The sequence below is a fragment of the Erythrolamprus reginae genome, chromosome 3 (assembly GCF_031021105.1).
Source record: "Erythrolamprus reginae isolate rEryReg1 chromosome 3, rEryReg1.hap1, whole genome shotgun sequence".
Lineage (NCBI taxonomy): Eukaryota > Metazoa > Chordata > Lepidosauria > Squamata > Dipsadidae > Erythrolamprus > Erythrolamprus reginae.
In genome coordinates, this window is record NC_091952.1 from 150,719,171 (window position 1) to 150,745,178 (window position 26,008).

Sequence of the window (26,008 nt, forward strand, 5' to 3'; positions counted from 1 at the left end):
TAGGGTACTGGAACAGGCTTATTTCATCCAAAATACTGTGTCTGAAATATTTTAAATCATTTCTGATGAACATTTTGGAAAATATGATCTTCCTATTAATAAAATAATACGGAAGAATTTCAGTTGAGGCCATAAAGAAAAGGAACATTCTGGAGTTCCCTGGAACAATCTGGTCACATGTCAAAAAAATTTGTTCGGAAAGTTGCAAAAGTTATAATTGAAATATATTTTGTTCCACGTGCACTAATTCTGTTGTATCAATTTCATCACTACCTCTACGGGAAAAAAGTATCCATCAAATTCTGAAATTCTTATCTTTGAAAGAGCACCCCCTCCCCTCCAAAGAAAGAAGTTTATTCTTCAAACTTATAACTGCTGGCTAGAAGATCATCACAAACATCAATTTATTTTCATGTTGGCCAAAAGGTTACCTCGTCTTGACATAATTTCTGAAATTAAATATGTAAAATATTTAATTTTAGTCCCCTTTTGGAACTTACTGGAGTAGTAGCAGGTGAAAACTGTATGGGTGACAGAAGAGGAGGAAGAGGCCTTATCCATTTCAAAATATCTCGCAGACTTTCACCAAACTCTTCCTGCTCTTTGTTTAGAAGGTCCATGTTATTTGTTGCAAAATCTGCCTCAGAAAAACCATCCACATACATGTCTTCATCAGAAATACCACTGTTGTTCGTTTTAGTAGTCTCCATAAATTTGTTTTCTATCAGATGACTATTTCCAGCAATTTTTTTGTCCACCTTTATCTTCAGTGATGTTGGAGAAGGTCGCATTGTAGAGGGCTCTGATTGCCATGCTCTTTCAGATTTCTTCACTTTTTCAGGATTTTGCCCTCTTTCTATAAAACAAAGTGAATATATGATGTATTTTATTTTCATTCCCTGGAAGTTTAGGGTGGCAAAAATATAGTTTTCAAAATGATTTGTGCCAGTTAGATAAAACACATTTCCCTTCTCTTCTGCTTTGAATTTCAAAAGGGAATTATATATAGAAGTAGATTAGTAGATTAGGTTAATGTATAAGGGGAAATATTCCTGCAAAATAAAATATTTCATTTTTCACAAGTTAGTTTTGACATGAAAGGACTGCCCATTTGACATGAAAGGACTGCCCATTCCTCCCACCCTGGGGAGCCTGTCTCATGTTAATATGTGCAACATTACGGTGCTACCAACACTATAAAGTTACTGCAGTATAAAAGTTCACCTGAAAACATTCTTCTTTTGAACAGAGAGTCTCATAAACAAAATAAAATTTCATTTCTGCAGAGATCGAGCCTGAGGATCACAATATGATTATCTCTACTCCAGAGTTTCTCTACTCTACTCCATAGATCAGGGGTCCCCAAACTTTTTACACAGGGGGCCCGTTCACTGCCCCTCTGACTGTTGGAGGGCCGGACTATAAAAAAACCTATGAACAGATTCCTATGCACACTGCACATTCCTTATTTTTCTCTCTCTCACTAACTCTCTTTATCTCTCTCTCTCTTGCTTTCTCTCTATCTCTCTTGCTCTCTCTCTTGCTTTCTGTCTCTTGCGCTCTCTGTCTCTTTCTCACTCTCTCTTGCTATCTCTCTTCCTCCCTCCCTCCCTTTCTCTCTCCCTCTCGTTCTCCCCCTTCCTTCCTTCCCTCCCTCCCCTCCATCCTTCCTTCCTCTCCACTTCTCTTTCCCTCGCTCTTTTTCTCTTCTCTTTCCCTTTTCTTTCTTTCTCTCCACTTCTCTTTCTCTTTTCCCTCTTTCACCCTCCCTATTCTCTCCCCACGGAGGACTCACCCGACAAGCCTCCACCCTCCAACCCTGGATCCCATTCAATCCCCATTCAGAAAACAGGAGCTAGCAACTCAAAGAGGAGGCAGCGGGTGTGTGCATGTATGTGTGTGTGTTGTGCCCAGCTTGGCTTTCGGCAAGCCTTACTTTACCTCGGGTGAGATGATATTGAGCGGGACGTTCTCACTGCTTTTCCAGTGCGGCCTTGGAAAAGACCCACGGGCCAGATAAATGGCCTCAGCGGGCCGTAGTTTGGGGACCGCTGCCATAGATCAAAAGAACTCCAACCAAGTAGGACAGAAGCCCTTAATATGATTGTTTCTCCCAGAAATGACAAAGAAGATAGTGTAAGTGCTGACATTTCTTAAGCATGTATGGCATGTTCAAAGAGTATCCTGGCACAATTCCACATCCAAGAGGGAGGTTGATCATGCTGTCTGATTGTTTATCCCTGCTTTTCTCTTTCATACATAGAAACACAGAGGGAGCAGGTTACAATGCTATCAGATACAGGTAGACAAGGCTGGCACACAATAGAAGACTGACAGCAAATGCACAGAAAAAACAAAACACAAAGGTGAGGAGGTTGGAGAGAAAGAAGGGCAGACAGAAGAAGGGCAGACACAGGCAAAACAAAACCCAAAACAAAACAGATAAACAGATGTACAAGTGAATAGGAAGAATATTGCATTTTAGTCTCTCATTAATAAATAAATAAATAAATTTGGAAGTAATTTATTATCTTTCTATGTGTTTCTGAAAGAGCAGGGAAACCAGCAAATAGTTGGGGGGGGGGGAGCATGAATGTCACTTACTCTTATTAAAATATGAGAAGTTTAAAAAAAATATATTTTAAATTTCCTTTAAGACACTGGTACTTTATCTCACCTATTGCGTGCTCACATTTGTTGAACTGCTTTTTCCCCGTAGATTTTTCTATACACTGCCAGAGTTCTTCCAATAGAAATTTAATTTTTTCTGTAAAAGAAATCCACCTCATTATAATGTTTACATTTGGTTTGATGTGCTGGGATATGGCATATATGCAATCCAAGACACTGATAAAAAGAAAAATCCAGGTGTATAATTGTATTCATGTCTCTAAATAAAAACCTGAAGCATATTTCTACAAGGGGCATATGTGTAGAATATACACAATTCAGAAAGCTAATTTTTAACAAAGTTTGAAAAAAAAAGGTGTTGGTCATTAAAAAATCAAAGCCCAAGACCTAAAGTACAACACATTAACAACAAGAATGGAAAATCACAGATATGCTGGACCCCGATGAGTACTTTTTACCAAACTATTTTGCATATTTAATTGATGAATATATAACAATCATTGTCACAAATAAAATAGTTTTTCTTTTATACAGTTTAATCAGCAATGAAGATGGCTGTAAGAAATAAGAGATTTCCAATAGCATCATGATATACAGATTTCATGAGAAATCTGAGCCTCAGTGGTGCAGTGGTTAGAGCGCAGTACTGTGAGCTACTTCTGCTGATCACTGGCAGCCAGCAGTTTGGCAGATCAAATCTCATTAGGCTCAAGGTTGACTCAGCCTTCCATCCTTCCAAGCTCGATAAAATGAGGACCCAGATTGATGGGGGCAATATGCTTACTCTCTGTAAACCGCTTAGAGAGAGCTGTAAAGCACTGTGAAGTGGGATATAAGTCTAAATGCTATTGCTATTTTTGTTTGCAGAATATATAATTAAGAGATCCTAGTTAAGTTCAAAATAGATATCAAAATATTTACACACAAAACAGAATCAGAATTCAATTATACATATCTATATATCAATATATATTCCGATATATATTTTGATTTATCTAAGTGTTAAGTCATAAGCTCTTTTTCCTTCTCTACAACTCTCCTGAGTTTTGCAAGTCCTTGGAGAATTCAGGCTATTGGTATGATAAACAATACCAAGAAGTCAAGCACGTCAATTTAAATTGCATCATTTCCTTGTAATTTCAGCTAGCCCATTAACTAATGAACCCAGAAACTAAATAAAATATAATTTTTAACCTGATTTTTTTCTTAGCATTCAAGTTGCTTTGTTCTATACTACCTGCATATTAAAAAATACATAAATGTAAACTATATCACCTGGGATAAGGGGGAAAAAAAGATCACTTTAAGTTGACCAAGCAGGAAAGCATTTGAAAGAACACATTTTCCTTCATTTTCCCTCTTAGATATTATCATATGTATAGTTTTACTTATAAATGATAAGAAATTAATTCTTAAGTACCATATTTTGGTGTATAAGACACACCCCTTTCTTCCCTAAAAGAGGCTGATAATTAGGGTGTGTCTTATATTCTGAATGTAGCTTCCCCCCCCCCCCCCCAGCCTTAATTAGCTGCTAATGATCTTCCGAGCTCTTACCTTGCTGGCTCTTTCATTGTTTCTCTCTGCAAAAACTGTTTTCCAAGCCCTAAGTCTTTGCAGGGTTTTTTTCATTACTCTAACTTGCTCTGAGTAAGTTTCTTTCCAGCCCTAGCCAGGTGCTAACAATGTTCCCAGCTTTTACCGTCTTGCAAGCTCTTTCATTGTTACTCTCTGCCAAGAATATATTCCAAACACTGTCTTTGTAGGGGTTTTTTATTGCTTTACTTGCTCAAGATATTTCTTTCCAGCCCTAACCAGATGCTATGAATGTACCCAAGCTCTTTCATTGTTACTCTCTGCAAAAAATGTTTTCCAAGCCCTAAATCTTTGCAGGTTTTTTTTCTCATTGGTCTAACTTGCTCCAAATGTTTCTTTCCAGCCCTAACCAGATGCTAATGATGTTCCCAGCTCTTACTGGCTCTCATTGTTACTCTCTTCAAAGAAGAATTTTTTCCAAGCCCTAACTCTTTGCAGGATTTTTTTCCATTGCTCTACTTGCTCAGACTGTTTCTTTCCAGGTGCTAATGATGCTCCCAGCTCTTACTGGCTTGCAAGCTCTTTCATTGTTACTCTCTCAGAATTAAATTTTTTAAGCCCTTAACCAGGGGATAAAATAATGTGCTGAAGCTGACCAAACTAATGATACTAGCCAGATGAATATGTAATAAGCAGATTTTCCCTATTTTCCTCCCCAAAAATTAAGGTGTGTCTCATATTCTGGTGCATCTTATACTCCGAAAAATATGGTAGGTTTAATTAATTCTATGGCTTGCTGCCTCTTGCAGACATTTTTTTAATTGTATTAAATTCAAACAAAGAAGATTCAGCATAGAGATGTCCAATCATCCTAATGTCACTTGTTAATAATCTCAAATACATGATTTTGTGGGAAAAGTTGATAGGACCAATGATTCAATTCCTAAAATACCAAATAATTTCTATCTGACACTTCCTTACATTCTTCCTTCCCAAATTTCTCCACTAGCTTCATAACCAATTTCCAAAATTTGCTCCTTTGTCATGCTTGTTATTTACCGTATCTTCCAGTTTTCTAACATTACATTGGTTTTTTTTTACTAAAATGGGGTAAAGTATTGAGTCCTCTTTCTATTCCAATACTTTTATCTCTTCATTATCTTCACAATCTGTACATTTCTGCTCTGGCTTTTAGGTAATGGTATGCTGGTGATGTCACAATGACATCACAGAACCACTTTGGTTCGTGCCGGTCTGTGGGCGCTGCCATCTTTTTTTTGGAATTATAATTTTTTTAAAAAAAAAAATCTTCTGGGCATGTGCAGAAGCTGAGTTTACGGCACTGTGCATGCAGTTGCCATCATGCAGTTGCATCATTTCACTTCCCATCCAGAAGCAATTTCTGAAATCATCAATTTCAGAAATTGAAAACATTTCTTCCTCATCCAAGAAACTTCTTGCATGAGAAGCAAAATGTCTTCAAAGAAAAACAAGAAAATCCAGTTGCCTCTTGAAAAAGTCCCTTTTTGGGACTTACCCTCAATATTTCAGTAATTTTAAACTGTGGTGGAACACAGAATAAATATTACATAATATTACATAAAGAAATATTTTTGCAGCCTTTTGAAAATTTCCAATTTGTGGTCCTCCGGCAAAGAATGAACATGGTCAGGCAGGAACCAATGGTTCCCATGCTAAAGAGAACCACTATGTAATCATAGATTAGGCGATTGCCACTGGGTCATCAGGAGAAATACTGACTTTGAAATGTGAAAGGAAAAGCTCTAACATTCACATTGTGGATCAGAAAGATTTGTCTTCTGGGAACTGAGCAAATCATCTGTGTATGTATGTGTATAGTTTCATCATGTCTGTGATAAAGAGACCATGTCTTACATAAAGGGCTAAGTTTCTGGAGTTCTTAGATATATACCATAACTGTACCCATGACTGAAACCTGACAATCTATACATGCCACAGCATCAAAGCCTTCTACTGAATAAGCCAACAAAACCAGTTACCAAAGAACAGAAGAATAATCATTGGCAATATATGCCTAAAACGTACATATACCAACCTTTGTCCACATTTGCTACTAAATTCTCACTCTCACTCTGGGTTTCTGCATTTTTCAACACTGAGAGAAAAGAGAACCAGCTGCATCAGATTAAAAATTAAAATATTTTTCCCCACCCACCCAAAAGAGGAACAGATCATTTTTAAAAAATCACCTTTCTTTTGCTTTCTGTTAGGGAAGCCACCAATCTTTTCCTTATTAACCAAAAAGGAGAGAAAAACAATTTAAATTAATGGATGCATCTATAGTAATGTCTATATCTATAGTAATGTCACTGAAAGAGATGTCTGATTTTGTTTTCCTGTTCACTACAAAAAACATCAAAGTGGTCTTTGTCAATATTCCAGATGCCTTTGAATTCTCAGAATTCCCACCAGAATGCCAATAAGATATGCTGGAAACGAATTTTGGCAGTTGTAATTACAATATATCTGAGAAACATTGTGTCCAAGAATGCTAATTTACATGCATAATATTAAATTAGAAACATCCAGTTTGGAACCATTTGTTCTTACAATTGTTAAATGGTTAAACAGTACTCTTTGCTATCGCCTCCTTCCAGATTGACATGTATTTTGCCTCTTTCTTTGTCTATTTAAAGTTAAGGCAAATGTTCTTTGTCTATTTAAAGTTAAGTCAAATGTCCTCTCCCCTCTATGCACACAAAGATACCATGCAATCCTGGATATTTTTCAAATGTTACCATTATCATCACAGTTACTTGGAACAAACATCATTTCTGCAGATGCCATTCCTACTGCCACACTGAAGAAGCTATAAATCAAACAGTTTAGTTCTGCATTTTCAGTCCTTTTTTTGCACTAGTAAACCCATCATAATAATCCACATGTCTGATACAAATATGAGGCGCAATGGAAGGTGTCTTTCAGTTGTGGGAATTGTGCCCAAGAGAGCACAAGACCTTCTTATGTCTCAAATGACTCTTGTGAACATTCATTCCTTATCTTAGAAAACATTAAATATCCCTGTCATGTTGTGTGTCTACTTACAACTTAACAAACTTTAGTCTTTTTTAAAGGAAGACTGTATATGTATATTATTGCTTTTTAAAAGTTACCTGTGCTTTCTTCAATTCCTTCTCAAGTACTTTCTTCTCTGCTTTCAGTTGTTTAAATTCCTGAGTGTGCTTTGCTGCAGCTTCTTCATTTAAGGAAACAAAGAAATAAAAACACATTAAACAACACAGATAGCTTTCAAATGAATCTATCAGTGCACCTGGATGTTAGTACCTTTCTGTTTTGTTTAGCCTCCTAATATTTATTCAGGGTTTGCGACACTGAGCTCTGTACCAGTATGTATTTCATTAGGATTTCATCACACTGTATGTGTATACAGTTTTGCTTTGTAGAGTCACAGTAAAACATGAACAGCAGACACCAGTTCTATAACGTTTCTCCAAATGTATAAACAAAAAACTTCATATCCTCAGAGTGTCTTTTTGGTGGTCTCACAAACCAAAATGATTCTTAGTGAATAAGAGTATTTGAAATAAACTGCTTTCATATAGTAAGTTATATGATAGGTATGCAAAATGCATATCCAGAATGGTGCTTCTTATACATCAGTACTCCCTCAAGGTTTCTTGACAGACCATAAAATGCAAATATTGGTCATAATGATTGTTGTGAGTGCCCCTTGTCCACCTCAGGTCATGTCAGATTCTGAGGAGGATGAGCCAGGCCCCTCTAGATACCCTGGGCCAGGGGGGTTGCCAGCTGTTGCGGAGAGCGAGAGTGAGGAAGAAAGTGACCTGGATGACCCTGAGGAACCACTAGAGAGGGCTGATATGACAATGGGGGAGTGGTCCCAGTCGGAGGATGATGAAGACATTAGGGTGGAAAGTCAGTGGATAGACCCTCGCTATAGGAGATTGCTCAGAAGGCGAGAGGAGTTGCATAGTAGAAGGTATTAGTATACTGACTTAGCCTCTTTTGGGTGTGGATGTCACTTCCAGGCAGTATAAAGGCAAAGGATCTTGGGAAATTGGGTGTGGAGTTTCAACGTCGTTCAGTGGGAGAGATGTGAGACTGGGGTGTGTGATTGAACAAGACTGATTTCTGCTTCAAAAAGACATTCTCTGCTGGATGCTTATTGGCCAAGACTTCGGTGAGCAAATTCATATGCTTAAATGATGAATGGACTTGTTATCTAAGGAATGCTGATTAGGCTGAGTTTGGTGCTTTTTGGTGCTTTTGGTAATTGGTTCATATGTCATCAAATAAAAATCGCTTTTATCTAATTTGGGATAATTTACCCAGATTTGGGACATACAGGGTTATAGTGAATCCCACCTTATATTATATCTCATCACCGGCTCAAGGTTGACTCAGCCTTCCATCCTTCCGAGGTGGGTAAAATGAGTACTTGGATTGTGGGGGCAATAGGCTGGCTCTGTTAAAAAGTGCTATTGCTAACATATTGTAAGCCGCCCTGAGTCTAAGGAGAAGGGCGGCATAAAAATCGAATGAATGAATGAATGAATAAATAAATAAATAAATATCTACTTTTTCCATTTAAAATAAAGAAGGAAGGACTAGGTTGGAGACAATTGTGCATTTGTCCTTGCAGCTATCTAAGGCAATGTTTCAGTTTTTTGCCAGAGAGGCAAAGCACTGAGATAATGTTCCACTTTCTTCTCCCAGAAGAATATAAGAGCTTTTTAGCTTTCCATCTTTTTCCTTTATTAATGTTGATAATTAAGACAATGGATAAACATCAGTAAATGGATACTTTAACCCCGATTATAGTGTATGGCATTGCATTAATATTTACCCAGTTTACAGGAAGGAAGATGAGTGGACAGTTTGAGAAGCAAATTCAATTTTATGGGCAAAGTCTCTTTTTGTATATTTAAATATCTTTTGCCCAAACATTTGTGCTATGATTATGAAACATCACTCCCACAATAATAACGACTAAATTACCTTCAAGCTTTTTCACTTTATTTTCTAGTTTTTTCTTCCTAAAAGTATAAAATAAATAAAATTTTAAAATATATACGTGAAAAATGAGCAAAGAACTTCCTTACTATAATTTGTTTTTGTTTAATTTATGCAATCTATTATTTTCAGTACAAAGTTGCATTTTAGATTTAAGTCTATTTCACAGTTTGGTTAGTTTTATGAGGTGTTGGTTACCCACAGTATTTTTTATGGATAACAACAATTGGAATTGTGGAACTATTTATAGGAGCGTGTTGTGCAAAATCTGTAAGGGTGAGTAAAGCACTTGTTCTTTTATCAGTGAGGCAACCATGTCATTTGAAATATTTCAAAAACTGCCTTGAGCTACCTATGTATGTATACTCACTTTGTGTCTCTGGTGGTACTTCCAAAGTGTTGCCTGTGTATGCTCAGAGACACACGCCAAGGACAGGTGCTTTGTATGCATTATCAGGCTTTATTGAGAGTCCCTTTCGAATACTTTGTACATCCTAATAAAGACTGCTCATAACATAAAATAAACTCATCAAGAGAAACAGGAAGGAAAATTGGGAAGAAAAATACCATGTTTCACTGAAAATAAGACTCTGCATTACATTTTTTGGAACCCTGTAATAAACGCTTGGCCTTATTGCCATGCACTCAAAAGCCCGATCGGGCTAATTATGAGGAGATGCTTTATTTATTTACTAGCCTGGTTAGAAACTAGCTTGGGATGTTTGCTTCTTTGAACTAGTGAAAGGTACAGAATTAAGTCTACTTCTCTCATCAAACAAAACCATTTGGTTACACTGTTTATCATCACAGAAGAAGAGGCAATCTATGCAAAAGGGGAATGGGTCATCAGAAAGGCTCCATAGAGTAGTTCCCTAAATGGTATTTTTTTCCCTTTATAGGAATTGCATCTGCTTTCCTATAAAAAATTGGAATTATGTTCTGGTCTTGCTGATGTGGAAGTATTTTAACCAATTTTTCCCTCTTATCAAATCTGCCAAGGAAATTAATAACCTTCCTCACCCAAAAATTCATCTCTCTCTCTCCTCTCCCTCCTTCCTTTCCTTTCTCCCTCTAAATTACAGGAAGAGCTTGGTTGATTATTTTAATTTTTTAATTAAAAAAAAGGCAAATGCAGTCTACATCCATTAATTAGTTACATTAAAATGACTCACACACTGTCACTTTTATCCATTTCTTCTCTTACACGAACATATTCCTGATGAGTCTCTTGGTATATCTTAAGTGAACTCTAAAAAAAAGACGATATGAATACATATATATATATGTTTATGCATATAGAGGGAAATTTCTGTGTTCATACATCTCTGGACAATTCATCTGTTAATGGCCTGCAAAACCTCTCATTATTGTATAATGATCAGTCATAAAGCTCTTTTTTTAAAAAAAATTGTGTCTATGGTGAGCCACATTAGTTTGTTAATGTGTATCCCAAAGTGTTGAAGTTTTAGTGCTACATTTAAGAATGGCATAAACGCAGGTCTCTAATTTGATTTGTTTTGATTACATTTATATGCCGCCCATCTCCTCACAGATTTAGGGTGGCTAACAATATAAAGCAATACAAAAAATTAAACCCCGTAATAAAAACATTCATCTCACAATCATACAACAGTCAGGCTGGAGCAAGATGCCGATGCTCAATAGTCTTCTCAGGTCTGCCGGCAGAGCTGTGTTCTTAGGGCCTTTCGGAAGGCCAGGAGAGTGAGGGCAGTATGAATCTCCAAGGGAAGCTGGCTCCAGAGTGCCAGAGTTACCATAGAGAAGGCCCTCCCCTGCGGTCCCACCAGCCGGCATTGTTTGGCTGAGGGGACTCGGAGGAGGCCAACTCTGTGGGACCCAGGGGAAGAGCCTTCTCGGTGGCGGCCCTGACCCTTTGGAACCAACTCCCCCCAGATATCAGAGTTGCCCCCACCCTCCTAGCCTTTCGTAAGCTCCTTAAAACCCACCTCTGTCGTCAGGCATGGGGGAATTGACACTTTCCCTCCCCCTACGCTTATAAAATTTATGCATGGTATGCTAGTATGTATGATTGGTTTCTAAATTGGGGTTTTAAATTAACTTAAATATTAGATTTGTTTACATTGTATTATTATTGCTGTGAGCTGCCCCGAGTCTGCGGAGAGGGGCGGCATACAAATCTGATTAATAAATAAATAAATAAATAAATCTGATTGGTTGCTGGGATATGTGAGATAGAAGATGTGTCCAATAAGCAATCTGGTCCTAAGCCATTATAGGTAATAACCAACACCTTGAATTAGTCTTGGAGATCAACTGGAAGTCAGTGCAACTTGCGGAATGTTGGAGTAAAATGGTGCATTCCATGTATATCCATGACTGCTTGCGCAGCTGCATTCTGGACTAACTGAAGTCTCTGAACGCTCTTCAAGGGTAGCCCCATGTAGAGAGCACTGCAATAATCAAGCCTCGAGGTGATGAGGGCATGAGTGACTATGAGTAGAGACTCTCTGTCCAAATAGGGCCGCAACTGGTACACAAGTCAAACTTATGCAACCCCCCCACCCACCCCCAGCCAGCCAAAGCCGAGAGATATTGCTCTAGCCTCTGGAACTGCTAATCAAGCAAAAATTGACAACTAAAGTCACCCATCCACTCACTAATGTTCACTGCTAAGTTCTCCTAGGTTAGCCTCTATGTTCCTCACCGGAAGTCCAACAAGGTACTAGGCATGAAATGATAAAAATTTAAAAAAGAAGGCCCATTGAGATAAAAGCTGGACCTAGGGCTGAAACAACACAGTGAAGTGTTATATCTCTAGCAAGTCACCTTATTTTATAATTATAAATAATATACAAACTTAATTATAGAGTTATAATTTACAGCTGATAGTCAACAAACGACTTTTCAAGTCCTACTCTTGGCTTACTATGATATCAAGGCATGCACATTTCCAAGTAATAATTTTTTAAACCAAAACTTTATGCATGCATTTCCAAGCACAAATAATAATTTATTATAATGTTTAAAAAACAAACAAAAATGCAATGCCTCTAAACAATATGGATCTCTATTTCAAAAAAGAGGAAGCTACCCTTTTCTCTTCTAGCTCTGCTTTTACAGATCCCAGCTCTTCTTGACACTTTTTCAGAGGTGATATTTTTTGAAACATTTGTTCCACTTGATGATGAAGTGTACTGTTTTCTCTGAAACGGAAACAGGAAACTTTACAGAAAGAAAGCATGGCTTTAAAAATGATTAGAAAAAACCACAAAAATTAAAATTCAACCGAAATTCTGTTTTGTGCATTTGTTTGTCTCGCAAAGTTTCTTTATTAAGTTTTCACATATAATTCAACTCACAATTTATTCCATTTTACAGATTATAAACCATCTCTGTTAACGTTCTTATAGTGGGGTTTTTTTAACCTGTTACATTCCATTGTGTACATTAAACTTTGTACATTTATTTTCTAATATTTATTACATTCACTAAATGATAAATAAAACTATTTACAAGGTAGCTGTGGTTTGTTTCAATTGTACTGTTGCTTCATATTATATTATTTCTATATTCTCTTTTGAACCCATTCATGCCATTTTTGCCATGTTTGTTTTGATTCCATGATTTTGTTTCCCTTGATTGAATTAGTGATTTCGTCCATCTCCACACAAAGGCCCAAAGAAGCAATAAAGCCAAAATATCCTACATTTTATTCAAAAATTAATTCTATAGAAGCTATTTTGTCATGCTATATTGCTTGGGGAAGAGTAACATTATAAGCAACTATTAATATCCAGAAACTCATACAACTCCGAACAATAGAAAATTGAACTGGAATAAATACTGACCTTTTAGCAAACTGAAGCTGTGCTCACTTGTTAAAGAAAACGGAATATTTAGAATTATCTTTGCTACATATGCTACAGCAGTGTATGTGGTGGGAATAAACCCTCTCAAAAGAGAACAAGTTCCTTGAAAGTGTGAATCCATAATAAGGAGAGGACATAATGAGAAGCCTGGGGTGCTGCCTGAATTAAGAAATGACAGTTGTTAAAGGGTGTTAAAATCTTAAAGGTACCTTTGAAATGGGAGAGAGAAAAACTGAAGGAGATCAAATCCTATGACAGTGCAGAATCAATTAAGGATCAAAACTGTTAGAAGCCAAAGGAAGGAATTCAAAGTTCAATATTTCTTTATAAAATCCTGAAACCCCTTTAGGGATTTTTGCCAACATCTGGATACCAATTACTGATTCATGGATTTGTGAATGGATAAGGGATTATGTCCCTTAATCCCTGCTTCTTTACTAGCAGACATTCCTTTTAAATTTGGTATAAAAGTATCAGCATTCAATGTTTTTTTCTAAAAAAAAATATCTTGAAGTTATCAGTTAGCTTGATGACTGAAGAGCCAAATCACTGCAATAATTGGAGACTCTCACTTTTATGGATGCTTTGTATAGGATACCCCTCTTCTCACACAAACTCATTGTTATGGAAACAAAGCAGATGCTTTCTACTAAAGTTGGTGCGGCTGCTGCTCTCTATCAAGCTGGTAATGCCTGATGCAACTCTGGGTAATCGAAGCCCAGGCAGATTACACCAGCAAGATTTCAGAAGTCAGAATGAATAAAATATATAGTATATGCACTTTAGTATTTCATTAAAACACTACTCATCACTTATTGAAAGCTTCCCATGCCACTATTGAAAATGCAACAATTTAAATTTCCAACAATAAAGCAAAGCAAATACAGGGATTTTTTTTAATGCAGAAAAGGATATCATTGCACTTTTGTTGGTATTCTGCGAGTAGGTGGCTGTAAGAAAAAGGACAGGAGAAGGATTAGATGACAAACAATATACATGGCAAACGAACAAGACAAATTGCTGTCTGGCAAAAGGGAAAAAAATAACGTGAGAGACCAAAATCTAAACTGCGTATCTTGAATAACATTGTCTGGTAGCTACAGAAAATGGTCTCTTATGTTTAGAAGAAGAAAAGGGAAGTTCTCTTTTCCCTTTGAGCAAATATAAGATATGTTTGAGATCTGATTTCTTACAGCAGACATTTTTGTTTTATAAATGTATCCCCAAAAGTGGAGATGTGGATCTGTTTCACCCTGCGGACTAAACTGCTTTCAAGTAAGTATATCAAGGGCTGTAAACAGTCGAGGGGTGAGACACACAATTGTGGGGGAAGTGCTCCCACATCCTTAAGTGAGCATATACTACAATCATAGCATCTGTCTGTCTGTCTGTCCTGGAGCTGGTGAACGGTTCCATCTTGCCCCGAATGAATGAATGAATGTTTTAATTAAAAGTCTTAAAATTGTTTTATTGTTTATTGTTTTGTTTATATTGCTGTTTTTTATATTGCTGTTAGCTGCCCGGAGTACGTAAGGAGTTGGACGGCCTACAAATCGCATAAACCATCAAACAAACATCAAATATCTATCTATCTATCTATCTATCTATCTATCTATCTATCTATCTATCTATCTATCTATCTATCTACCTACCTACCTACCTACCTATCATTATTGTTGAGATGACTCTACTGATGTTAATATCTGTTGCCTCTCCTTGCTTTTTAATCATAATGGTAATACTTATTAATTTTTTGTACCAGTTTTTTTTAACTTTTTTATAAATCACACGAGACGGACCACTATATAAAAATGATGAATTAATTAATTAATCAATGCAATCTTTACACATACATTATTGGCATGACTGAATTTCCATAAAAATCCTAATTTTGGCCATAACTCCAACAAAGATTCCACACTGCCCCATTTCCAGGCCTGAGAGTTAATAGCCTTGGCATTCAGGAAGACAACCATAGCCAAGGTTTTCCCATGATCTTTAGCTATCCCTTGTTACTTACTACACATTAACTGGCAAGAACTACTGACATTTTACTGTGCAAAATTGAAATGCTAGATTGTGGTGTCCATAGGACGTCCCAAAAAAAGATGACGATATGAACGTAGCGATGTCATGATGCACATGCCACTTTTAATGCAAACAAAATACGTTGCAACACCTTGCCATGATGTATGTTTTGTCATCTTAATGTCCCTTGCCCTCTCCCTAAAGACCCCTTGATACCACGCTACAATAGAAAGCAAAATGTGATCCTTTACACCACCAGACCCATCCATGGGAAACCCATGGCTCATCTGTAGTTCTCAATCATCCAAGATTATATTGTAAATATTTGTCAGGAAAATGCTTGGTATTTGATAGTGCAGTTTCCTGGTTTCTCTCCTAAGTAAGGGTGAGGATGGGAAGAAAGTTTTGCTCCCATTCCAGTGTTTAAATCCATTCACATGTCCAAATATGCCCCAAGTAGTTGCTCCACTCATTCTAACAATGTTATCGTGTCAAAAAGACACAAAAAGTCATTTTGCGGCGATATAACTGGTAGGAGAGAGTTGTACTCCATGGCTGACAAAAGGTTGCCTAATTATATTTTAGGACTCAGGAAGTGAAAACCAGCGCATCAGCTGTACTTGGAAGAAAATGATTTCAGTGAAAATTAATTAGTGGTTGGTATAAAATGGCTTCCAAAGAGTATTCAAGTTAAAATGTTTCCAAACACTTTTTGGGGATAGTCATAGGTATTTCATGTGAAAAACATTGTTATCATAGCAGCAAATTATGCCAGATTTACTTTATCAGAACTTTATAGATTATAACATGGATTATACTCCGTGTTAGACTCTTTATGGTTATTATGCCCAATTTATTTCCACTATCACATATTCCTAGCCTACCTAGTCCCCAATTATATTCGAACAATGGTTTAGAACTACAAAAATAAATAAATGCTAGCAAAAATACATGAAAAAGTACTTACTCATCATCAATTATTTTTTGTTTTAAAGCTATTAAGGCAGCAATATATTCATTCAAATTCTGCAAAAAAAGATGACAAATTATTAAGAATATTTATTAGAGCCGTCAGACTTTGATTTAGAGAAAGTGCTTTGAACCTTGTACAATCTTTTTTTCTAAATGGGCTGCCTTCATCCACAGCAGAGAAGTACAGCACCTGCATAAATTCTGAACTGTTTTTCCAAATCATTATCAAAGTTTGCACTCTCATAAAAATATTTTATAAAACTATTATATACAAATATTTTAAATCAAACTAGAGATTTAATAGAAACATTCCCTATACAGGACATTTTTAATAAGTTTTGATCTGCTATAGTATGTTCTGCCAGCGTGTTTCAACCGCCCGTAATTACAGGGTAATTAGTCCAGGAAGACACACACCACACGATAAAAGGAAAACCCAAAAGGTTTTATAAACAGAAAAACAAAAACAGCTCCCTTTTTAAATGTCAAAGGGATTTTCTGCTACACACAAGGCACAGGTTAAATGCAGTCCAATTGCTCACCCAATAACTGGGAAATTGAGTCCAATTCTAAAGTCCAGAGAGTCCACACACACAATCATGAAGAGCAAAAACCACGATCTTGACGAAACAATGAATCAGATAAACTGCCATGAGGCTAAAACACCAAGCTGCACTTTTATCTGTAGCACTAATTACAGCAGCCCCACCCAACCACAGGTGGCCTCACTTTCTCTTGTAATAATCCTTCAGTTGTTGTCTCCTATGCATCAGTCTACGCATGCGTGGATGTGTCTTTAATTCTTGTTCAGAATCCAAGGATGATACAGATGATTGATCTCCTCCTGGGCTGTCTGCCAAACTCCCCTCTTCCCTGTCACTCACGCTTCTTTGGTCAGAGAAGGCTTCGTCGGCAGATTCCATCGGGAGCAAAACAGGCCTGCGGCATGTGAATGTTTCCCTCACATCCACCTGCACATTCCTTGGGGCAGGAGCTGGGTCAGAGCTAACCACAACACAGTAATTTTACAAAAAGAAGCTAGAAAGATTTCCCATTATTGGTAAGGTTGTGTTATAAAAATAAGATAAATAAAACCAAACCAATAAAAAATGCTATAGAAGAAATGTGTCTGTCGTCAGGCATGGGGGAATTGAGATATTCCCTTCCCCCAAGCCTATACAATTTATGCATGGTATGTTTGTGTGTATGTTCAGGTTTTTTTTAAATAAGGGTCTTTTAATTATTTTAAATATAGTAATACCTCATGATATGAACTTAATTGGTGCAAGGAGGAGGTTCGTATGACGAAAGGTTCATAAGACGAAACATTGTTTCCCATAGGAAACAATGTAAAGTCAATTAATCCGTGCAACCAAAAAACCCCCGCAAAAAAACGGCTTTCGGCGACTGCTGGGAAGCCGCGCGGCTGTTTTAAAAGGTGACAGCCGGCCTGGGGGGCTTCCCAGCACCCCCCCGAACTCGGGGTTCGGGGGGTGCTGGGAAGCCCCCCAGGCCGGCTGCGACCTTTTAAAACAGCCGCGCCGCTTCCCAGCTGTCTCCTGAAGCCGAACGCCAAAGCCGAACTTCCGCGTTCGGCTTCGGGAGACAGCTGGGAAGCCGCGTGGCTGTTTTAAAAGGTGACAGTCGGGCTGGGGGGCTTCCCAGCAACCTCCTGAACCGAACCCGGGGTTCAGAAAAATTTTGCCTCTTCTTATGAACTTTGTTCGAGTTACGAACCGGCGTTCGGGAGGCTTCTGGGAAGCCCCGCCGCCCGGCTGTCACCTTTTAAAACAGCCGCGCGGCTTCCCAGCAGTCTCCGAACGCCGGTTCGTAACTCGAAAAAAGTTCGTAAGAAGAGGCAAAATTTTTCTGAACCCCGGGTTCGTATCATGAGTTGTTCGTAAGACGAGGGGTTCGTATCTTGAGGTACCACTGTATTAGGTTTGCTATATGTTGTTTTATTATTGTTGTTAGCCGCCCCGAGTCTATGGAGAGGGGCGGCATACAAATCTAATAAATTAAATAAATAAATAAATAAATAAATAAATAAGTGCATCTCCATGACAGGAATGGAGGAGAAAGCTAGGGCATGCTGGGAGGAAAAAATACAAAGATCTGGGACACCACCAAAGGCAGAAATGTAGGAGCGCTGTGGGTGTTTGCCCCTGTGCCTGTTTTTGCAAAAAAACAGCCTGTTTTTCACAAAAACTGGGGTGTTTGTGCCTTCCCTCAGCCCTAAGAAGTACCCTGCAGTCGTCCAAACCCTCTGTGTGCTCTATTTTTATGCAAAAATGGTCCTGGTTTTCACCCGTTTTTGTGAAGAGCGGGGTGTGCAGAGGTTTGGAGATACCTGAAAAGTGCTCGGGGAGGGGTGGGGCGGCAGAAAAAAACGTTTTTCTTACTTACCTTTTCAAAATCTTGGTGTGTATTATAGTCTGAAAAATACAGTAAATTGCCCTATTGGCACTCGGAGAGAAATACGTGGGTGTTGTGTTACGGTTTGAGCACTTGGTCTCAAAAAGGTTTGCCACCACTGTTCTAGTGCAACTGCCTCCTGTAATATGGGTAGCTGAATTCCCAGCCTCAGACTGCTTTTAGTGAATTCATGTGCAATAAGACCTTGTTCAAAATGCTTTCTTATGGATCATTACAAAGATTTTGCATGTATAATTGAGAATTGTTTGGGCAAGAATAAAGCAGCGCCATATCTGACATTTGTCTTAGTTTTGGTAGTTTAGTAGGTCTCACAGAATGCTGGGACAGCAGAGGTTACAGTAATTTGAGAACAATTGGCCAGAAAATTGGCAGCATCTGTGTTGCTTCCTTCCCTTTTCTTTAAACCCTCTCCTCAAGGACAGCATTGCAAGGTTAACTATGAAATAATTGAGTGTGTGTAGGAGAGAGAGGGGGATTATTGTGTAAAAGTGTAAAGCAGGCGCTAAAGCAGCAAAAAATTTGATATTTTCTCTAGCACTACTCACAAGTAGTAGTAAGTAGAGGAGCAGAAGTTGTAGCAGCAGTGGGAAGAGTAGAAAATAGCAATAGTGAATAATAATTATGTGAGTGTTTGTGTGTATTTTCAGGGACCTGGGTTACTGTTAGCTTTTTTGGCATCTTAAGCCCACTAAACTGGATATAGTTTAAAAGAACTATGGGAGATAGTTATCAGGTGTCCAGTTACGATTGGATGTGACTAAATATATTTGAAATTGCATTGTACAGACAGGCTGAGTATACTACTGGTGTGTTATCCACCCTATTGTTCAACATCACTGTTTTTGAGTTTCTAGATCTCATTTAAATTTTTATTGGGGCAGCATAAAAGCCACAACAGTAAATAAATTTCAGGTTTGATGTTGCATTTCATCTTTGCTGCTGCTGGTAGACATTAATCTCCCAGTCCTTATATATTTAGGTAGAGCCCAGAATTTTGGTTGTTGCAGGTCAGTGATGGTGAACCTATGTCGCGGGTGCCACAGATGACACATGGAGCTATATCTGCTGGCACACGAACTGTTGCCCTAGTTCAGCTGCAACATGCCTGTGTGTGCCGGCCAGCTGATTTCTGGCTTGCACAGAGGCTCTGGGAGGGCATTTCTGGCTTCCAGAGAGCCTCTGGGTTTGGGGTGGAGAAGGGCATTTTTACCCTCCCCTGGCTCTAGGGAAGCTTTTGGAGCCTGGGGAGGGAGAAACATGAACCTACTGGGCCCACCACATTTGGGAAACAGGGGGTTTCAAGCCTCCAGAGGGCCTCTGGGGGATGGGGGAAGCTGTTTTTGGCCTCCCCAGGCATTGAATTATGAGTGTGGGCACTTGCGCATGCGTGATAGTGTGCACACATACGCTTTCAGCACCCGAGGAAAAAAAGGTTTGCCATCCCTGTTGTAGGTTATTAAGCAAATCACCAAGTGGCCTGAGTTGACTTTACAACTATCTTTTGATCATTGGAAAGGGGTGTTTTAATTAGTTTTTAATGTATTTTATATTACAAACTAATAAAAGAAAAAAGAAAAAAAAGTGACACCACCACCATCTAGTTTGCTTAACAACACTGTATGGCTGTTCAGCAAATCCAGATATGCAATGGGCAGAAAATTGGCAAAAAATGTTGCAAAGTGTAGTCATGTGGGACAGTGCAACTGATTGTAAATGCCAGTCAGTTGTCAAGCAGAGAAATACAATCATGTGACGGTGGAGTGCTTAAGTATTAGTCTCCATACCCGCAATAAAAAAAGGAGAGGAAAAAAGAGTTATGGCCTTTTGAATCACTACCCCATCATTTTGTAAACACCTTACTACCAAAGGGCAATATAGACCCTGCCTACAGTCTATTTTCAGGAGAGGAGGAAGGTAAAAATGATTTTGTTTTGCCAGATATTAAGAGTACAAGGGGTTCCCTTAACTTTATGGTTTGAGGAATTGTTGGATTTAGTTCTATTTTAATTAGACATCCAAAATTGATTTTTGAATTGGGTGTGGTTATTTGAATTTTTTTTTTTTTTACTGATTGTGATCCATTTGGACTCTCTGATTGGGGCTGAATGTCAATACTGGAATGAATAAAAACAAATATCCATTTATAAACAGATTTATGCTTAAACCATAGATTCAAAACAAACAGGCCTTTTTCTAAAGAAGCTATTCACCAATTACATTCACATTCATATGTTTTCCCCCAAATAGGACAATATGTTTTGTTTTTGTTTTTCCCTATTGTTTACATCCATTTACAATATTGAATAATTCCCCCCAAATTCCTATTTCCACTACTACCATTCACCACAGCATAGCATAAAACTATTGCCATTTTATAGATTCCTCCTTTCCTATGAACCACAACCATGATGCCAATTCATATCCTCTGACTTTTAGTCCTTTCATAGCTAAACCTACAGCTTTCCTTCTTTACATATATTCAACTGCATAATACTAGACTACAGTGATCCCTCTATTATCGCGAGGGTTCCGTTCCAAGACCCCTCGCGATAATCGATTTTTCGCGATGTAGGGTTGCGGAAGTAAAAACACCATCTGTGCATGCGCGCCCTTTTTTTCTATGGCCGCGCATGCGTAGATGGTGGAGTTTGCGTTCCCCGCCGCCCACGCAAAGGGGAAATCCCGATTCGGCTCCTCGCTGCTGCTGCGCTACCGAGCAGATCAGCTGCTGGGCGGCCGAAGGAACCTTCCCTGGGTCTTCCCGGCCGCCCACGCAAAGGGGAAACCCCGGCTCCTCGCTGATGCCCCCGCTCGCCCGCCCGCCGCCCGCCAGCAAGAGGGGGAGAGATAGAGAAAGAGAGAGAAGGAAAGAAAGAGATGAGAGAGGGAGGAAGAGAGTGTGAGAGAGGAAGAAGCAAGATGGAGAAAGAGAGAGAGAAAGAAAGATGAGAAAGGAAGGAAGAGAGTGACGTCATCGGGTGGAAAAATCGCGATATAGCGTTTCGCGAAGATCGAGATCGCGAAACTCGAGGGATCACTGTACCTTCATTTAGTAACCAACATTCCCCAAATACCATAGATATACAGTTTATCTATTTTCTAATATAGTTTATCAATTTTACTTTTGTTCGTTTTTCCACTCAATCCTGTCCTTAACTCATGAATTTATTCTTTTGATATTCCAAGTTACAGTCTTTCCTGTGCATTGTGATCTTAAGAACTGCCCATAAATATCAAACTTTACTGACCATTATTGCTCTAATCAACTTTCACTTAATGCTTAGGAGAGCAGTGACTCACTTAGTGAGAACGCTGGCTTGACAATCTGCAGAGCTATGTTCGAGACCCAAGTGCTGCTGGGTGGCGAAGTGAGCTCCTGTGAGCTCCTGTTATTCACCCCATCTTCTTCCAACCTAGCAGTCTGAAAGTGTGGTACCATTTCAGTGGGATCATTAAAAGGAACATGAAAGGAGACCCTAACTGGGTATCCCCTGGGAAATGATGGTATCATCTGCTAACCATTTCAACTTGGAAACATCTCTACAGAGAAACTGCATATTGGATTACCAGCCAAAATAATACAGTATTCCCTGCTAATGATAAGGGCAATTACTTGGTAAGGGCAAGAGTACAGTAGTCAGATTTGTTTCTGGCTCATATTCCAAAACATAACCAAATACCATTTTTATCACACACTTCTATGCAAGATAAAAATCTCTAATCTGTGGATAACTTTGCAAGCCATTATATTGTTTCCTTTATTCCACCAATGAAAAGATGCAAGCAGTGTACTGCTGAAAATGCACTCTTGCTTTTTAAATGTAACATGCGTAAATAAGCACTTAGGTAAAAAAATTATAGATCACACGGAATTTAAATCTGCATCTGAACCACAATATACTTATCAACCTCTTATTGTAGGGAAGAGAGAAGGAAGGGAAGGGAGAGAATTCTGCTAAGTCAACGTTTCACTTGAAGATAGAGAAAATTAATAAATAGCACTACAAGCAAGCTAATAATAATTTTAAGAAAGAACATTATGATGGCATGGAAAAGTGAAAGTCAAAGACTAAGGTAAAAAGAATGAAGAATACAATAAAAAAGAAAAAAAATCTGAATTTCTAAACAATTAGTGGTCAGAAATACACATCAAAGTAAATAAATGAAAGCAAAATATAATTAAGAGATAAGATATTTTAAAAACTTTTTAGGATGAAAAACTTTAAGAATATTAATCTTTTCACCTTTTCTGAGTTGTCCTTCTATAAACTAAAGATAACTAAAGAAAAATGAATTGATTCACATTCCCATAGTGTTTTTTCATCTTAAATAGTATTCAAAATAACCAGACAACAGCACTTATTGTAACATTCATGAAATTTCATGGTTGGATTCAGGTTGAAATCCAACCTGATCATTTGGACATCAATGTCACTTGAAAAAATGAATTCTAGTATTTTAAGGATACATTCATTATTAATAGCAATAGGAAAAGTTTTATAATGGGTAAAAGTTAATAGAATCTAATATTAACATTGACTATATTTTATATCTCCACTTACATTTTGTTTCCACAAAAATAAGACACTGTCTTATATTTTTTTGAACCTTGAAATAAGTGCTTGTTACCATGCACTCAAAAGCCCGATTGGGCTTATTATCAGCGGATGTCTTATTTTGGGTATTAAATTACATGGAAATCTGGCAAGGGGGCTTGCTCTCAAGAAAGCACGATCATACTGAAAGGGATGATTTAAATGCACTATTCCTTGGTTACATTACACATACTTCTTTGTGAGATGACTTCAGATTATACAATAATGCTGAAATACGCATTCCATTTCTAAGATTGTGTAAGGTATTTACTATTGGAATTCTTTAAATTTTTCATTTCTAAATTGGCAAAAACCTACAAAATACTAGGACAACAATGACTATGTGGACATTTGTTTCGCTTTAAAGGCAAACTACATTTCCAAGGAACTTAAACAAAAAATCAGCACAATTCAACTAGGGCAACTATCACCCCAAAATTACATTGACAATCCAATAGGGGGGTTTTTTCTGGAAAAAATGGGCTGAAAAAAGCCTTGAAAATGGCTCAAAAAGCCTCAGAAATGGGTCAAAAAAGCCTTAAAAATAAACCAGAAAAAGCCCGGAAAACAGGACGAAAAAAGCCTCAAAATGGGCCAAAATAGCCTCTCAAACCAGCTGAAGAAAGGCTTGAAAATGGGTAAAAAAATCCCTGAAAACAGGCAATATAAAAACTGGAGAAGGGTCAAAAATGGGCCCAAAAACCTTTTTTTCCCTCTTCTAAATTTAGGTGTGTCTTATATCCAAAAATTCAGTAAATATGAGCCATAAGTGTGCTGCCAAAAAAGCCAACAGGCTGCATAAACATAGAGATAGAATCAAGATCTCATGAAGTGTTAATACCACTTTATTATGCCTTAGTAAGGCCACACTTGGAATACTGCATTCAGTTTTGGTCACCTGGATATAAAAAGGATATTGAGAATCTAGAAAGAGTGCAGAGAAGAATGACAAAGATGATTAGGGGACTGGAGGCTAAAACATATAAAGAATGGTTGCAGGAACTGAATATGTTTAGTTTAATGAAAAGAAGGACTAGGGGAGACATGATAGCAGTGTTCCAATATCTCAGGGGCTGCCACAAGTCTGCCCCGAGTCTGCGGAGAGGGGCGGCATACAAATCCAATAAATAATAATAGTAATAAAAGAAGAAGTCAACTTATTCTCCAAGGCACCTGAGGGGAGGACAAGAAGCAATGGGTGGAAACTAAACAAGGAGAGAAGTACTATAGAACTAAGGAGAAATTTCCTGACAGTTAGAACAATTGATCAGTGGAACAACTTGCCTCCAGAAGTTGTGAGTGCTCCAACACTAAACTTTTAAAGAAGAGATTGGATAACCATTTGTCTGAAATGGCATAAAGTTTCGTGTCTAAAAGTTGCCAAGGTTGGGAAACACTGCTGTAAGGTCCCTTCCAACTCGGTCTCCTGATTAATACAAAATTGGACAGCTCATCCCTCGCTGGAGGATGCAAAAGTGGTTGGGTACGTCAAAGAGAGCCCAAGGAAATCAGACCATTAACCACACCGCGCACTTGGCTCCGTCCCTAAAACACTGCCGGTCATTCATTCCATAAGGCCGTCTTAAAACAGGACTGCCCAATACAGTAAAACACCTTCCCACCCCCACCCACCCCGCACGACGTGCTGCAATAGGTAAAGAGGCAAAAGATTAAGAGCTCCACCTGCTGAAGGGCTCCGCAGTTGGCGCAGGCCGTGGCCGCCTCCGCCGCGATCGCCGCTGTGTTGGCCGCCGGCGGGGTCTCCCCGGGCATCATGATCCCCAACGCAGCGCAAGCGGCCCATCCGTCGCCCGTTGCAAGCCTCGGGCGGTGATAGCGGTAAGTAACGAGTAGCGAAATCTTCCCGAGAAGGCAGTGCGACGCAAGAGGAAGAAGGACCCTTCCCCGGCGTTTAGTTGCCCCGCGCAGTGCCTGATTAAAAAGGGAAAAAATTGCCCGCAGCCAAATCGGCGGACTGCAACTCCCGGCCCTACAACGCTGATTTTCGCTTTCTCAAATCTTTCTCAAATTGTAAGACGCGGGTGATGTTTTCTCCGCATGGGAGGCTCTTTAGAAAGTTGCAAAATCTCCCAGCTTCCAAATCGTGTTGTTTCTTGCAAGCGGATAGCAGGATGGGAATATGTAAAATTGATTCATTAAATAAAATTTAATTTTTGTACTTAATTATAATATAAATTTTAAATTGACATTCCCAGTGGCATATGGTTCTTGCCGTGCTTCTCGAGGATCAGATGCAATTTCCAGCCAAGAATAAGTGAAATCTGGAACCGCATCAAACGAGAAAGAAAACTTTTTTATCCTATCTGAACCGGGATCTAAGTGTACAAAAGACAGCAGTGAAAGACATCATATTCTGATACAAGGCGGTGCGAAGGGGAGAAGCAGTACCAAGGCAATATAGAGGAGAAATAATTCCAGAGAAGAACAGAAAAAAACTGAACAGGCATGGAAGACTGCATGTTAGATCTGGACATCAACAATGTAATGCTCTCTACATGGGGCTACCTTTAAAAAGTGTTCGGAAACTTCAGATCGTGCAGAATACAGCTGCGAGAGCAATCATGGGCTTCCCAAGGTATGCCCATGTCAAACCAACACTCCGCAGTCTGCATTGGTTGCTGATCAATTTCCAGTCACAATTCAAAGTGTTGGTTATGACCTATAAAGCATCATCATAAAGTTCATATATAAAGCATCAGACCGATTAGGTCCCACAGAATTGGCCTTCTCCAGGTCCCATCGACTAAACAATGTTGTTTGGCGGGACCCAGGGGAAGAGCCTTCTCTGTGGTGGCCCTGACCCTCTGGAACCAACTCCCCCCAGATATCAGAGTTGCCCCCACCCTCCTTGCCTTTCGTAAGCTCCTTAAAACCCACCTCTGTCGTCATGCATGGGGGAAT

The 26,008-nt window shown here is 38.6% G+C and overlaps 1 protein-coding gene across 2 annotated transcripts in view; it reads right to left on the reverse strand.

Moving 5' to 3' along the window:
• ICE1 (interactor of little elongation complex ELL subunit 1) overlaps positions 1 to 24,957 on the reverse strand; it is a 40,678-nt gene extending 15,721 nt beyond the window's left edge. Inside the window, exons 1-12 of one of the 2 annotated variants that reach the window (XR_011558668.1) lie at positions 24,770 to 24,954; positions 16,051 to 16,109; positions 13,970 to 14,005; positions 13,035 to 13,052; positions 12,278 to 12,389; positions 10,377 to 10,453; positions 9,190 to 9,227; positions 7,323 to 7,405; positions 6,399 to 6,438; positions 6,245 to 6,304; positions 2,678 to 2,767; positions 501 to 856 (exon numbers count right to left, since the gene is read on the reverse strand). Coding sequence is in view for 1 of the 2 variants with exons in the window: in XM_070747014.1 (XP_070603115.1) it covers positions 501 to 856; positions 2,678 to 2,767; positions 6,245 to 6,304; positions 6,399 to 6,438; positions 7,323 to 7,405; positions 9,190 to 9,227; positions 10,377 to 10,453; positions 12,278 to 12,389; positions 13,035 to 13,052; positions 13,970 to 14,005; positions 16,051 to 16,109; positions 24,770 to 24,862 (1,062 nt within the window). In the remaining variant the exon portion in view is untranslated. Of the gene's footprint in view, positions 1 to 500; positions 857 to 2,677; positions 2,768 to 6,244; positions 6,305 to 6,398; positions 6,439 to 7,322; positions 7,406 to 9,189; positions 9,228 to 10,376; positions 10,454 to 12,277; positions 12,390 to 13,034; positions 13,053 to 13,969; positions 14,006 to 16,050; positions 16,110 to 24,769 lie in introns of both variants that reach the window. The other variant, XM_070747014.1, reaches the window with a different exon arrangement.
• Positions 24,958 to 26,008: the final 1,051 nt, after the last annotated feature.